The 10,872-nt window shown below is 50.9% G+C and overlaps 1 protein-coding gene across 1 annotated transcript in view; it reads right to left on the reverse strand.

The window, feature by feature from the left end:
• fam151a (family with sequence similarity 151 member A) overlaps positions 1 to 5,418 on the reverse strand; it is a 32,104-nt gene extending 26,686 nt beyond the window's left edge. Inside the window, exons 1-2 of the mRNA XM_078408033.1 lie at positions 5,268 to 5,418; positions 5,013 to 5,015 (exon numbers count right to left, since the gene is read on the reverse strand). Coding sequence (XP_078264159.1) covers positions 5,013 to 5,015; positions 5,268 to 5,418 — 154 coding nt within the window. The remainder of the gene's footprint in view (positions 1 to 5,012; positions 5,016 to 5,267) is intronic.
• Positions 5,419 to 10,872: the final 5,454 nt, after the last annotated feature.

The following is a 10,872-nucleotide window of genomic DNA, read 5'->3' on the forward strand; positions in this document are numbered from 1 at the left end:
TCTTGACCCAAAACGTCACCCATTCTTTCTCTCCACAGATGCTGCCTGTAGATTAATTCTACAATATATGGTTAAATGGCTATGAATCCAGAAAGAGTTAATGCTCAGAATAAATGGCCCTTTTCTATATATGGTCAGATAGGGGTGTTTGTACAGTCAAGTGACATTGAGATATGGATAAATATCATTAAGCAGATAGTTTTGAAATGCAGTACTTTTCTTCAGAAGTCATGAAAACTTTCAGCTGCAGCAAATACAATCTTACAAGGATTTCTATCAGCAACTCCCTACCTTGTACAGACCTGAACTAAACCTTGAAGTGGTTAAAGGTAATCAAATTATCCTTTTTATTGTATTGAACTTTTGTTCTATAGGTACCTTTAAAAGTCACAGATTGAGATTCAATTCTTCTGAATAGTACATTTGCCTAATACATAGAATGTCAAGATTATTAAGTACCAGTAGCCTACATTGAAAGAACCGAAGAACACGTTGGGAGGTGTCATTTGAAAAATGTTCAATGTCTTCAAAACTGCTCAATACGGTTTTTATTTTTTGCTCAAATTTCCTGCTTATTCATCATACCCCTTGCCTTCTCTATGATCTAAAACTTTACCTTGCCGATTATATATTCTGCTTTTCTATTCTTCCCGTCAAAGTTTCTATGGAAACATAGAAAATAGGTGCAGGAGGAGGCCATTTGGCCCTTCGAGCCAGCACCGCCATTTGTGGATGATCATGGCTGATCATCCACAAACAGTAACCAGTGCCTGCCTTCTCCCCATATCCCGTGATTCCGCTAGCCCCGAGAGCTCTATCTAACTCTCTTTAAAATTCATCGAGTTACTTGGCCTCCACTGCCTTCTGCGGCAGAGAATTCCACAAATTCCCAATCCTCTGTGTGAAAAAGTTTTTTCTCATCGCAGTTTTAAATGGCCTCCCCTTTATTCTTAGACTGTGGCCCCTGGTTCTGGGCTCCCAATACTTTGGGAACATTTTTCCTGCATCTAGCATGTCCAGTCCTTTTATAATTTTATACGTTTCCATAAGATCCCCTCTCATCCTTCTAAATATATTCACTTTTCTCCAGGTGTAGTCCTATTGTCAAACTTTCATCCATTTGTTTAATGTGTCTGCATCTCTGTGCAGACCCTGCATCTGTACACCTGTCGTTACAATGCCATGTATGTGGCTTCAACACATTTAATCTCTCTATTTAAGTCATTAATGTAGATTATAGATCTAGAGTCCCGATAATAATAGACCTTTGTGTGTGATAGCCCTTTCATATTCCCACCCTTTACAAGAAAGGTGGGGATTTTATCAAATCTTTTGATAAGCCCAACCCTCCTTGTCCCCTCTGCCCTGCCAAACCTTTGTGATCTCTCCACTCATAAATTTCTGGATTCCCTTTGATCCTTTTTCCCCTCCACTTGTGGCAGCCATGGTGCCTTCAGCTGCTTTCAAATCCCTAAAAATTGTAGATTTATTTCCCTGATCTTCTTACCAACTCTTCCCCCCTCTTTCTCTCTCTCATTCTTCCTTGAAAACAGCTTTGAGAACTTGCTGATTTCACCAAGCACACGTCCTGTGAAGCTGTTTGTGAAATTTTATTGCTTTTATTTGTGAAAACTTGATTTGTGGATATGCGTAGATTGCAGTAGGTGTGGCAGGCAGACGTAGCACTTAATTAAGAGGTATAGTTTTGCTGTGTCGGGGAAAAAACTGCAGATGCTGGTTTAAGTCGAAGGTAGACACAAGATGCTGGAGTAACTCAGCGGGTCAGGCAGCATCGCGGGAGAGAAGGAATGGGTGACGTTTCGGGTCGAGACCCTTCTTCAGATATAACTTTGCTGGCGTGGTGGACAGAACAATCAGAATCTTTGGTTGTGTTACAATGCATTGTGAAGAAAACTAGTTTAGGTAAATGTGCAAAGAACTGCAGATGCTGTAAATCTGAAATATGAACTGAGAAGGCTGGCAACCTTCAGCAGGTCAGGCAGGATCTGTGGAAAGAGAAGCATACTTAGTGTTCCTTTGACGATAAGTGTGAACTCTGTTTCACATTCCATAGATGTGTCTGACCTGCAAATAAATATACATATGCACAAAAATCATACGGCAATAAATCTCAGTCTAAAATTTGGATGTGTGCATATAGGTGGAGGAAACTTTGCATCAAATATGCAGCAAATTATGGCTAACTGAATGAAGCATAAATATGAGCTGGCCTCCCTGACTCGTGCACTGGAGAATCGAGACCTGGCACTGGCACCTCACTACCACCCCAGCATGGTGCCGCAGCGCTCATACCAGCAAGCTAGACGCCACCCTCAACGACACCGTGCGGATCATCACCGGCTGCCTACGCCCTACTCCGACGGATCTCCTGCTGGTGCTCGCAGGTATCGCACCCGCCAAGCTTCGCAGAGAGTTCTTCACTCATAGGCTGGTGTGCAAGGCCCCAGCGGACGCCAAACATCCTTTGCACCACCTCGCCCAGGATTCACAGCAACTGGGACCTCAACGCCTGTCATCTTGTCGCCCTTTCTCCCGTCATGCAGCGACCATCTGTGGCTACGGTTTCAATATACTAGGAGCATGGAGAACCAGCTGGGAACAGACATCGCCACCTCCTCAATTCACTGTCGCACCGAACACCACAGCCCCACCCGGCTCGGACACGCCCCGCAAAGAGTGGGTCGCTCTGAACCGGCTCCACACAGGGGTCGGCCGGTTCAACGCCAACATGCATCGTTGGGGGTTGCGTCCATCAGCAGCCTGCGTGCGTGGAGCAGACCAGCAAACAGCGCAGCACGGCATTTTTGACCGCACTGTCCTCCGTCCCCCTGGTGGAGGGGTAGACCTCACGGCCCTTGACAACAGCACATTGCACTGGCTACAGTGCCTGGAGGGCGTTACATAACTTCTGCTGCCTCAAACGCAAGAAGAAGACTACTGCTGAAATCTACTTTGCAAAATACAGAGCGAACATAACAACAACCTATTAAACAAGCTTTACCATTCTGTTAAGATCATGCCAAACTGAACCTCAGCACTGTATCCCTTGATATCTTTGCCCAAGCTTTCAACTTGCAGCTTTAAAAGGTCCAGAATGGTTAGTGGTTCCACTTTGCTGGAAACTTGCCGGAAGCCAGACAAAACATTTTTGGAGGGAAATTGCAAGTTAATGTTTCAGGCAGAACCATTCATTAGTCGGCTAATGATGGGTTATCACTGAAAAAATTAGCTCGTTGCTTGCTTTCACTAATATTATGCCTGAATCATAGAGGATTTCTAGCTTTTTCCGTTTTTGTTACTGAAAACACAGTGATGGACTCTATTTGAACCTAGTGCCTTTGTTACAGGAGTGGAGTCTGAGCTACTGTTTCACCCTTTACTTATTCACATGGCTTTTAGTCTTATTTGTACAATCATCCAGAACACCAAAAGTTGACTTAGGTTACACTGGGCCAGTTTATCTGCCCACCCCACACTTTGATGCAATCTATTCAGAGACTCTAGGTCATTTCCTACTACTTAACTGTAGCTGGTACATATTTATATTTGGTACCATTCTGTGTGGCTGTGAAGTCGGTATTGACATGTTGGAAGTTAGGGAACCTTCTGAAGGCAATGTAATATTAACTTTACAGGTAAGACATTCTTGACTTGTGTTGTGTAGGCTTATATCAAGCATGGGATCATTGCACTGTTTGTTTGTAGTAGTCCCTTGTCTAAAGGGAGCGAGCATAAAAATCAGCAGGATTCCGAAAGACAATCAAATTCTGCCACAACCTTTACAAAACAGGTGGGGGTAACATCTGCCGACACTTTACCACCCATCCAAAGGCACCTAATGGTGCGTAGAATTTGCCCCAGCACATTCGAGCGCAGGAGGTGGGTAGAAAACTGGCAGCGATTGTCAGTTAATTTTAAGTATAAGAAAATAACTGCAGATGCTGGTACAAATCGAAGGTTCACAAAATGCTGGAGTAACTCAGCAGGTCAGGCAGCATCTCAGGAGAGAAGGAATGGGTGACGTTTCGGGTCGAGACCCTTCTTCAGACCCTGAAGAAGGGTCTCGACCTGAAACGTCACCCATTCCTTCTCTCCTGAGATGCTGCCTGACCTGCTGAGTTACTCCAGCATTTTGTGAACCGTCAGTTATTTTTGATGATTAACAAATGTTTCAGCCACATCTCTGGAATGAAGATAGACACAAAAAGCTGGAGTAACTCAGCGGGTCGGACAGCATCCCTGGAGAAAAGGCAGGAATAGGTGACATTTTGGGTCGGGAACCTTCTTCAGACTGGAATGAATGTAGGTGCCTGCAGATTTTAATTAGGTGCAAACCAATCTAGGTTTTTCTCCTAGTCCTTTCCAGCATTTATATGTTCTTAGCTCATACTATTAAAACAAACACACCAGGCAAACTCACCTTGTCCACTCACTGCTTAATGTATAAAATTTATTTAATAAGGCCATGGTTTGATGACTTTTCATAATATATTTTAATAAGTGCATGTATATAAATAACTCTCTGTGCATGTCAACCTACCTACTTACAAGTGTGCGTTCTGCAGTGTGCAATGAATGTCATACTGCAAGTCCACATGATATTGTGTAGAAGAAGCCTGTGTGGGTATGTGGGTGTTTATTTGGGTGTTCGAGTCAGTCTGAATAACAAGCTGCCGTCTGAAGAAGGGTTCCTACCCGAAACGTCACCTAGCTATGTTCTCCAGACGCCCCCTGAGCCGCTGAGTTACTGCGGCGCGTTGTTATTGTTTTTTTGTGCAAACCAGCATTTTGCAGTTTCTCTTGTTTCCACCATGTGTCTGCCTTGACAGACAGCGTGTGCAGCCGCCGGGGATGCTGCATGTTTGTCGGTGCACGGAATGATAATGAAAAGGGGACTCTGAGAAGGAAAACACGATCATAAATAATAGGGCGAGAGGTCTCAGTGTTGACCCTGGCAATCATCCTCCTTCTCTCCTGAGATGCTGCCTGACCTGCTGAGTTACTCCAGCATTTTGTGAATAAATACCTTCGATTTGTACCAACATCTGCAGTTATTTTCTTATACTGGCAATCAGCAACATCAGGCTCTCCCCAACGTGTGGGGGGTCCCTGGACCACCCGTCTGAACTCTTAGGCTGGGGTACATCATGCTGGAGTAACTCAGCGGGACAGGCAGCATCTCTGGAGAGAAGGAAGGGGTGAGGCTTCGGGTCGAGACTCTCCCTCAGACCCGTCTAAACTCTTACCTTGGAGGAAGCTCTTGTAACAGGCGAAGTATCCCACCAGCCCGATGTAAGCCGCGACCAACAGGCTGAAGAACATGCCGATGATCAGCTTGCATCGCCGGCTGCCCAGGACGCCTGGCTCCTTGCATCCAGTCTCTCCGTGCTCCAGCATCGCGGACACCAACCACACTGGGCACTGGGAACTAGGCACTGGGCACTGGGAACTAGGCACTGGGCACTGGGAACTAGGCACTGGGCACTGGGAACTAGGCACTGGGCACTGGGAACTAGGCACTGGGCACTGGGAACTAGGCACTGGGCACTGGGAACTAGGCACTGGGCACTGGGAACTAGGCACTGGGCACTGGGAACTAGGCACTGGGCACTGGGAACTAGGCACTGGGCACTGGGAACTAGGCACTGGGCACTGCCGCCGCCGCTTGGTGCCGCAGCCTGGTGACCTTTACTCGGCCGGGAGGGGACGGGGGAGGGAGGGGAGGGGATGAAATGGGAGGGAGGGAAGGGGAGGGGGAGGGGTGGAAATGGGAGGGGAGGGGAGGGAGGGGAAGGGGGAGGGGAGGGGAGGGGTGGAAATGGGAGGGAGGGGATGGGAGGGGAAGGGGGAGGGGTGGAAATGGGAGGGAGGAGAGGGGAAGGGGAGGGGAGGGGAGGGAGTGGGGACCCCCCCCCCCTACGACAAGCTACAAAAAGTACGCAGGAGAAGAAGCTCGATTAGAACAAATGAAGACACAGAATCAAAGAGAGGGAGTGGGGATGGGAGGGGAGGGTGGGGAGGGGATGGGAAGGAGTGGGGAGGGGAGGGAGGTGAGGGGAGGGAGTAGGGATGGGAGGGGAGGGAGGGAGGGGAGGGGAGGGGGGAGATGGGAGGGGGTGGGGAGTGGGGGAGATGGGAGGGGAGGGGAGGGTGGGGGGGGGAAGGGGATGGGAGGGGTGGGGATGGGAAGGGAGGGAGGGGTGGGGATGGGAGGGAAGGAGGGGAGGGGAGGGAGGTGAGGGGAGGGAGTGGGGATGGGAGGGGAGGGAGGGAGGGGAGGGGAGGGAGGGGAGGGGGGGAGGTGGGAGGAGATGGGAGAGGGTGGGGAGTGGGGGAGGGAGGGTAGGGGAGGGTGGGGGGAGGGAAGGGGATGGGAGGGGAGGGGTGGGGAGGGGTGGGGAGGGGTGGGGAGGGGAGGGGAGGGGAGGGGAGGGAGGGTGGGGATGGGAGGGGAGTGAGTGGGGTGGGGAGGGGAGGGAGGGTGGGGATGGGAGGGAGTGGGGATGGGAGGGGAGAGAGGGGGAGGGGGTTGGGAAGGGGAGGGAGGTGGAGGGAGTGGGGATGGGAGGGGTGGGGAGGGTGGGGAAGGGGAGAGGTGGGGATGGGAGGGAGTGGGGAGGGGAGGGAGGGATGGGAGGGGAGGGTGGGGATGGGAGGGGAAGGAGGGGGAGGGGAGGGAGGGAGGTGAGGTGAGGGGAGAGAGTGGGGATGGGAGGGGAGGGAGGGAGGTGAGGGGAGGGAGGGGAGGGGAGGGGGGGAGATGGGAGGGGGTGGGGAGTGGGGGAGGGAGGGTAGGGGAGGGTTGGGGGGAGGGGAGGGGAGGGGATGGGAGGGGTGGGGAGGAGAGGGGATGGGGAGGGGATGGGGAGGGGAGGGAGGGAGGGTGGGGATGGGAGGGAGTGGGGTGGGGAGGGAGGGGGAGGGGAGGGAGGGGGGAGGGAGGGTGGGGATGGGAGGGGGGATGGGAGGGGGAGGGGAAGGGGAAGGGGAGGGATCGGGAGGGAGGGTGGGGATGGGAGGGGATGGGATGGGAGGGAGTGGGGATGGGAGGGGAGAGAGGGGAAGGGGAGGGAGGGGAATGGGAGGGAGGGGGAGGGAGGGTGGGGATGGGAGGGGAGGGAGTGGAGATGGGATGGAGTGGGGAGGGGAAGGGGAGGGAGGGGAGGGGTGGGGAAGGGGAGGGAGGGGGGAAGGGGAGGGAGGGTGGGGAGGGGAGGGAGTGGGGATGGGAGGGGTGGGGAGGGGAAGGGGTGGGGAGGGGAGGGAGTGGGGATAGGATGGGGATGGGATGGAGTGGGGATGGAAGGGGAGGGGAAGGGGAGGGAGGGGTGAGGAGGGGAGGGGGGGGGAGAGGCGGTCTCTCCCCGCCCGACCCTGGGCAACTGAGGCTCGGATCCACCCGCTCCCTGCTTCCCCAAAGCCCACCCTATCCACAGCAAATCCCCCCCCCCCCCCTCACAGCAGCCGACTGAGTGAGACCTGGAGAAAATATCTCCAAAAAGTACACAGGAGAAGCAGCACGATTAGAAAAAAATGAAGACACAGAATCATCGTGAAAGAGCTGATGTGGGACAGGCGAGGAGTGGCAGCTGTCCCGGGCTCGTGACAGCGTGAGGGATTGATCCAGTGACCGGGGAGAGCCCACTGGAAACCAGGGCTACATTGCAAAGATAGACACAAAATGCTGGAGTAACTCAGCGGGGCAGGCAGCATCTCTGGAGGAGAAGGAGTAGGTGAGATTTCGGGTCGAAACCCTTCTTTTATAACCCTTAATTTATTGTTGTGTGTACAAGTAGGGTGAGGTACAGGGACATGAAAACGTTGCTTGCAGCAACATTGCAGGCACATGACTCAGATAGCACTCACTTTTCTAAAGGGCCTGTCCCACTTAGGCGATTTTTTAGGCGACTGCCGGCGACTGTCATAGTCGTAGCAGGTCGCTGAAAAAACGGCCACTGGACCCCCCCTACGACAATGTCTACAACAAGCTACAACAACCTACCACCTAGTCGACGTCAAGCTACGGCAAGCTACCGGCAACCCAATCGTCGCGAGTAGGACGTCCACCTACGACGGCACCTACGACCACACAGGCAACAACCGAAGTCAACCTACGTCTACCCGCGGCAAGCTACGACCTTGTCGGCGACAACTGAAGACAATTCATGTCATTTTGACCTCCGGTTTTGATGTTGGTTGATGTGGGTGGTCGCCAATGGAATTCACCGAAGTCAGCATCGGCGACAACCTACGACAGCACCTACATCAGGGGCGACATCAGGCTACGCTCATTGGCGTCAAACCCACTGTCGCCAAAACATTTTCAACACTCTGAAAATCCAGCGTCGACCAGAAAGACGCTACGACTCTTTGGAGACGGCTCACGACCGTACAGGCGACACCGTGTGGTGACAGCCTAGTCACCTGTAGTCGCCTAAAATATCGCCTAAGTGGGACAGGGGTTTAACACAGTTTTATGTAACATCCGTTAACACAGTTTTATGTAACATGAATGGCCAGAGCAAGGTACGCCGCATCCAATATCTGGACAGGTGATCCAGGTATATGAGTACTGGGCCATGGTGGCCATGGGTGGAGAAGGGGTGACGTTTAGTTTAGTTTAGAGATACAGCGCAGAAACAGGCCCTTCGGCCACCGAGTTTCCTCACCGACCAGCGATCCCCGCACACGAGCACTATCCTACACACACTGAGGATAATTTACATTTATGCCAAGCCAATTAACCTACAAACCTGTACACCTTTGAAGTGTAGGAAGATGGTTCCGGAGATCCCAGAGAAAACCCACACGGTCACAGAGAGAACATATAAACTCTGTACAGACAGCACCCGTAGGCAGGATCGAACCCGGGTCTCTGGCGCTGTGAGGCAGCAACTCTACCGCTGCGCTCACCTGTGTGAGCAGGTCCACTTGAGACAGATGGAGATCGCTGCCCAGCGGACAGAGCCCGGGCTGTCTGCTGACGGTGCTCCTAGCTCCTGCAGACGTCCTTGCCTCCAGACTGAGACTGTGGACAGGATTCTGCCGGTTGTTCAAGAGGGAAAGGAACTTACTGCTGGATCTTGTTAGTGTATTAGAGCTTTGATTTCTCGCAGGACATCCTTAACTGGAGGGGAACCAATATCCTGGCAGGCCGGCTCACTAGTACTACACGGGTGGGTTCAAACTAGGAGCGGTGGGATCCTATGCAGGACCAAGGAGGTGAGAGGCTGAAAGTTGGTATGGATGGTGGTGATAGAAAGGTCTGTGGACAGATTCGGCAGGAGAAAGGCAGAGAGCGAGGAAAGAGTGTTGGTTTGAATTGCAGTTATTTTATCGCGCGAGGTCTGGTGGTAAGGCAGATGAACTCTGGGTACGGATAGATACGTGCGACTGAAATGTAGCCATTACAGAAACCTTGTAAAGAGAAGGAAAGGAGTGGCAGTTTAATCTTCAAGGGTACAGATGCTTCAGGGGAGATGGGGGCGGGAGCAACAGAGGAGGGGTGTTGCTTTATTGATTAAGGAAGATGTCATGGCAGTGGTCAGAGATGACATTATTGATGGTTCATCCAGCAAGGGAATTGGGAGTGCTGGTACAGGATTCCCCAAAAGTCAATTTGTAGGTCCAATCAGTAGTAAGGATGGCAAATGCATTTATTTCGAGAGGACTAGTATATAAAAACAGGGATGTAATGCTGATGCTTTATAAGGCACTGGTCAGGTCACATTTGGAGTATTGTGAGCAGTTTCGGGCCCTGTATCTGAGAAAGAATGTACTGGCGTTGGAGAAGCTCCAGAGGAGGTTTACGAGAATGATCCCAGGAATGAGTATGATGAGCATTTGAAAGCACTGGGCCTGTACTCGCTGGAGTTTAGAAGGACGAGGGGGAATCTCATAGAAACTTACCGAATAGTGAAAGGCCTGGATAGAGTGGATGCGGGGAGAGGATGTTTACACTAGTGGGAGAGTCTAGAACCAGAGGCCACAGCCTCAGAATAAAAGGACGTACCTTTTGGAAGGAAGATGGACACAAAAAGCTGGAGTATCTCAGCGGGACAGGCAGCATCTCTGGAGTGAAGGAATGGGTGACGTTTTAGGTCGAGACCCTTCTTCAGACCTGATCTGAAATGTCCCCCATTCCTTCTCTCCAGAGATGCTGTCTGTCTGTCCTGCTGTTACTCCAGTTGTTTGTGTCTATCTTCGGTTTAAACCAGCATCTGCAGTTCCTTCCTACCTTTAGAAAGGAGATGGGGAGGAATTTCTTTAGTCAGAGGGTGGTGAATCTGTGGAATGTATTGCCACAGAAGGCTGTGGAGGCCATCAATAGATATTTTTAAGGCGAAGATTTGATAGATTCTTGATTAGTACTGGTGTTGGGGGTGATGAGGAGAAGGCAGGAGAATGGGGTTGAGAGGAACAGATATATCAGCCATGATTGAATGGCGGAGTAGACTTGATGAGCCGAATGGCCTAATTCTGCTCCTATAACTTATGAACTTGTAACAAAATGCATTAAAACTACTCATCAGCTCCCGAACTGAGGAGGTTTCCGTTTCCGTTTTGGAGGGCACAAAAGGATTATTGAATTAACTACTATAAGCCAAAGTAATGCATATTCTGTAGGAGGGATGAGTGCCCATGGGGTGAGCGGAGTGTGCAGTTTTGGTCTCCAAATTTGAGGAAGGACATTCTTGCGTTTGAGGGCTTGCAGCGTAGGTTTACTAGGTTAATTCCCGGAATGGCGGGACTGTCATATGTTGAAAGACTGGAGGGACTAGGCTTGTATACACTGGAATTTAGAAGGATGAGAGGAGATCTTATCGAAACGAATAAGATTATTAAGGGGTT

This window comes from Rhinoraja longicauda, chromosome 11, assembly GCF_053455715.1.
Source record: "Rhinoraja longicauda isolate Sanriku21f chromosome 11, sRhiLon1.1, whole genome shotgun sequence".
Classification (NCBI taxonomy): Eukaryota; Metazoa; Chordata; class Chondrichthyes; order Rajiformes; family Arhynchobatidae; genus Rhinoraja; species Rhinoraja longicauda.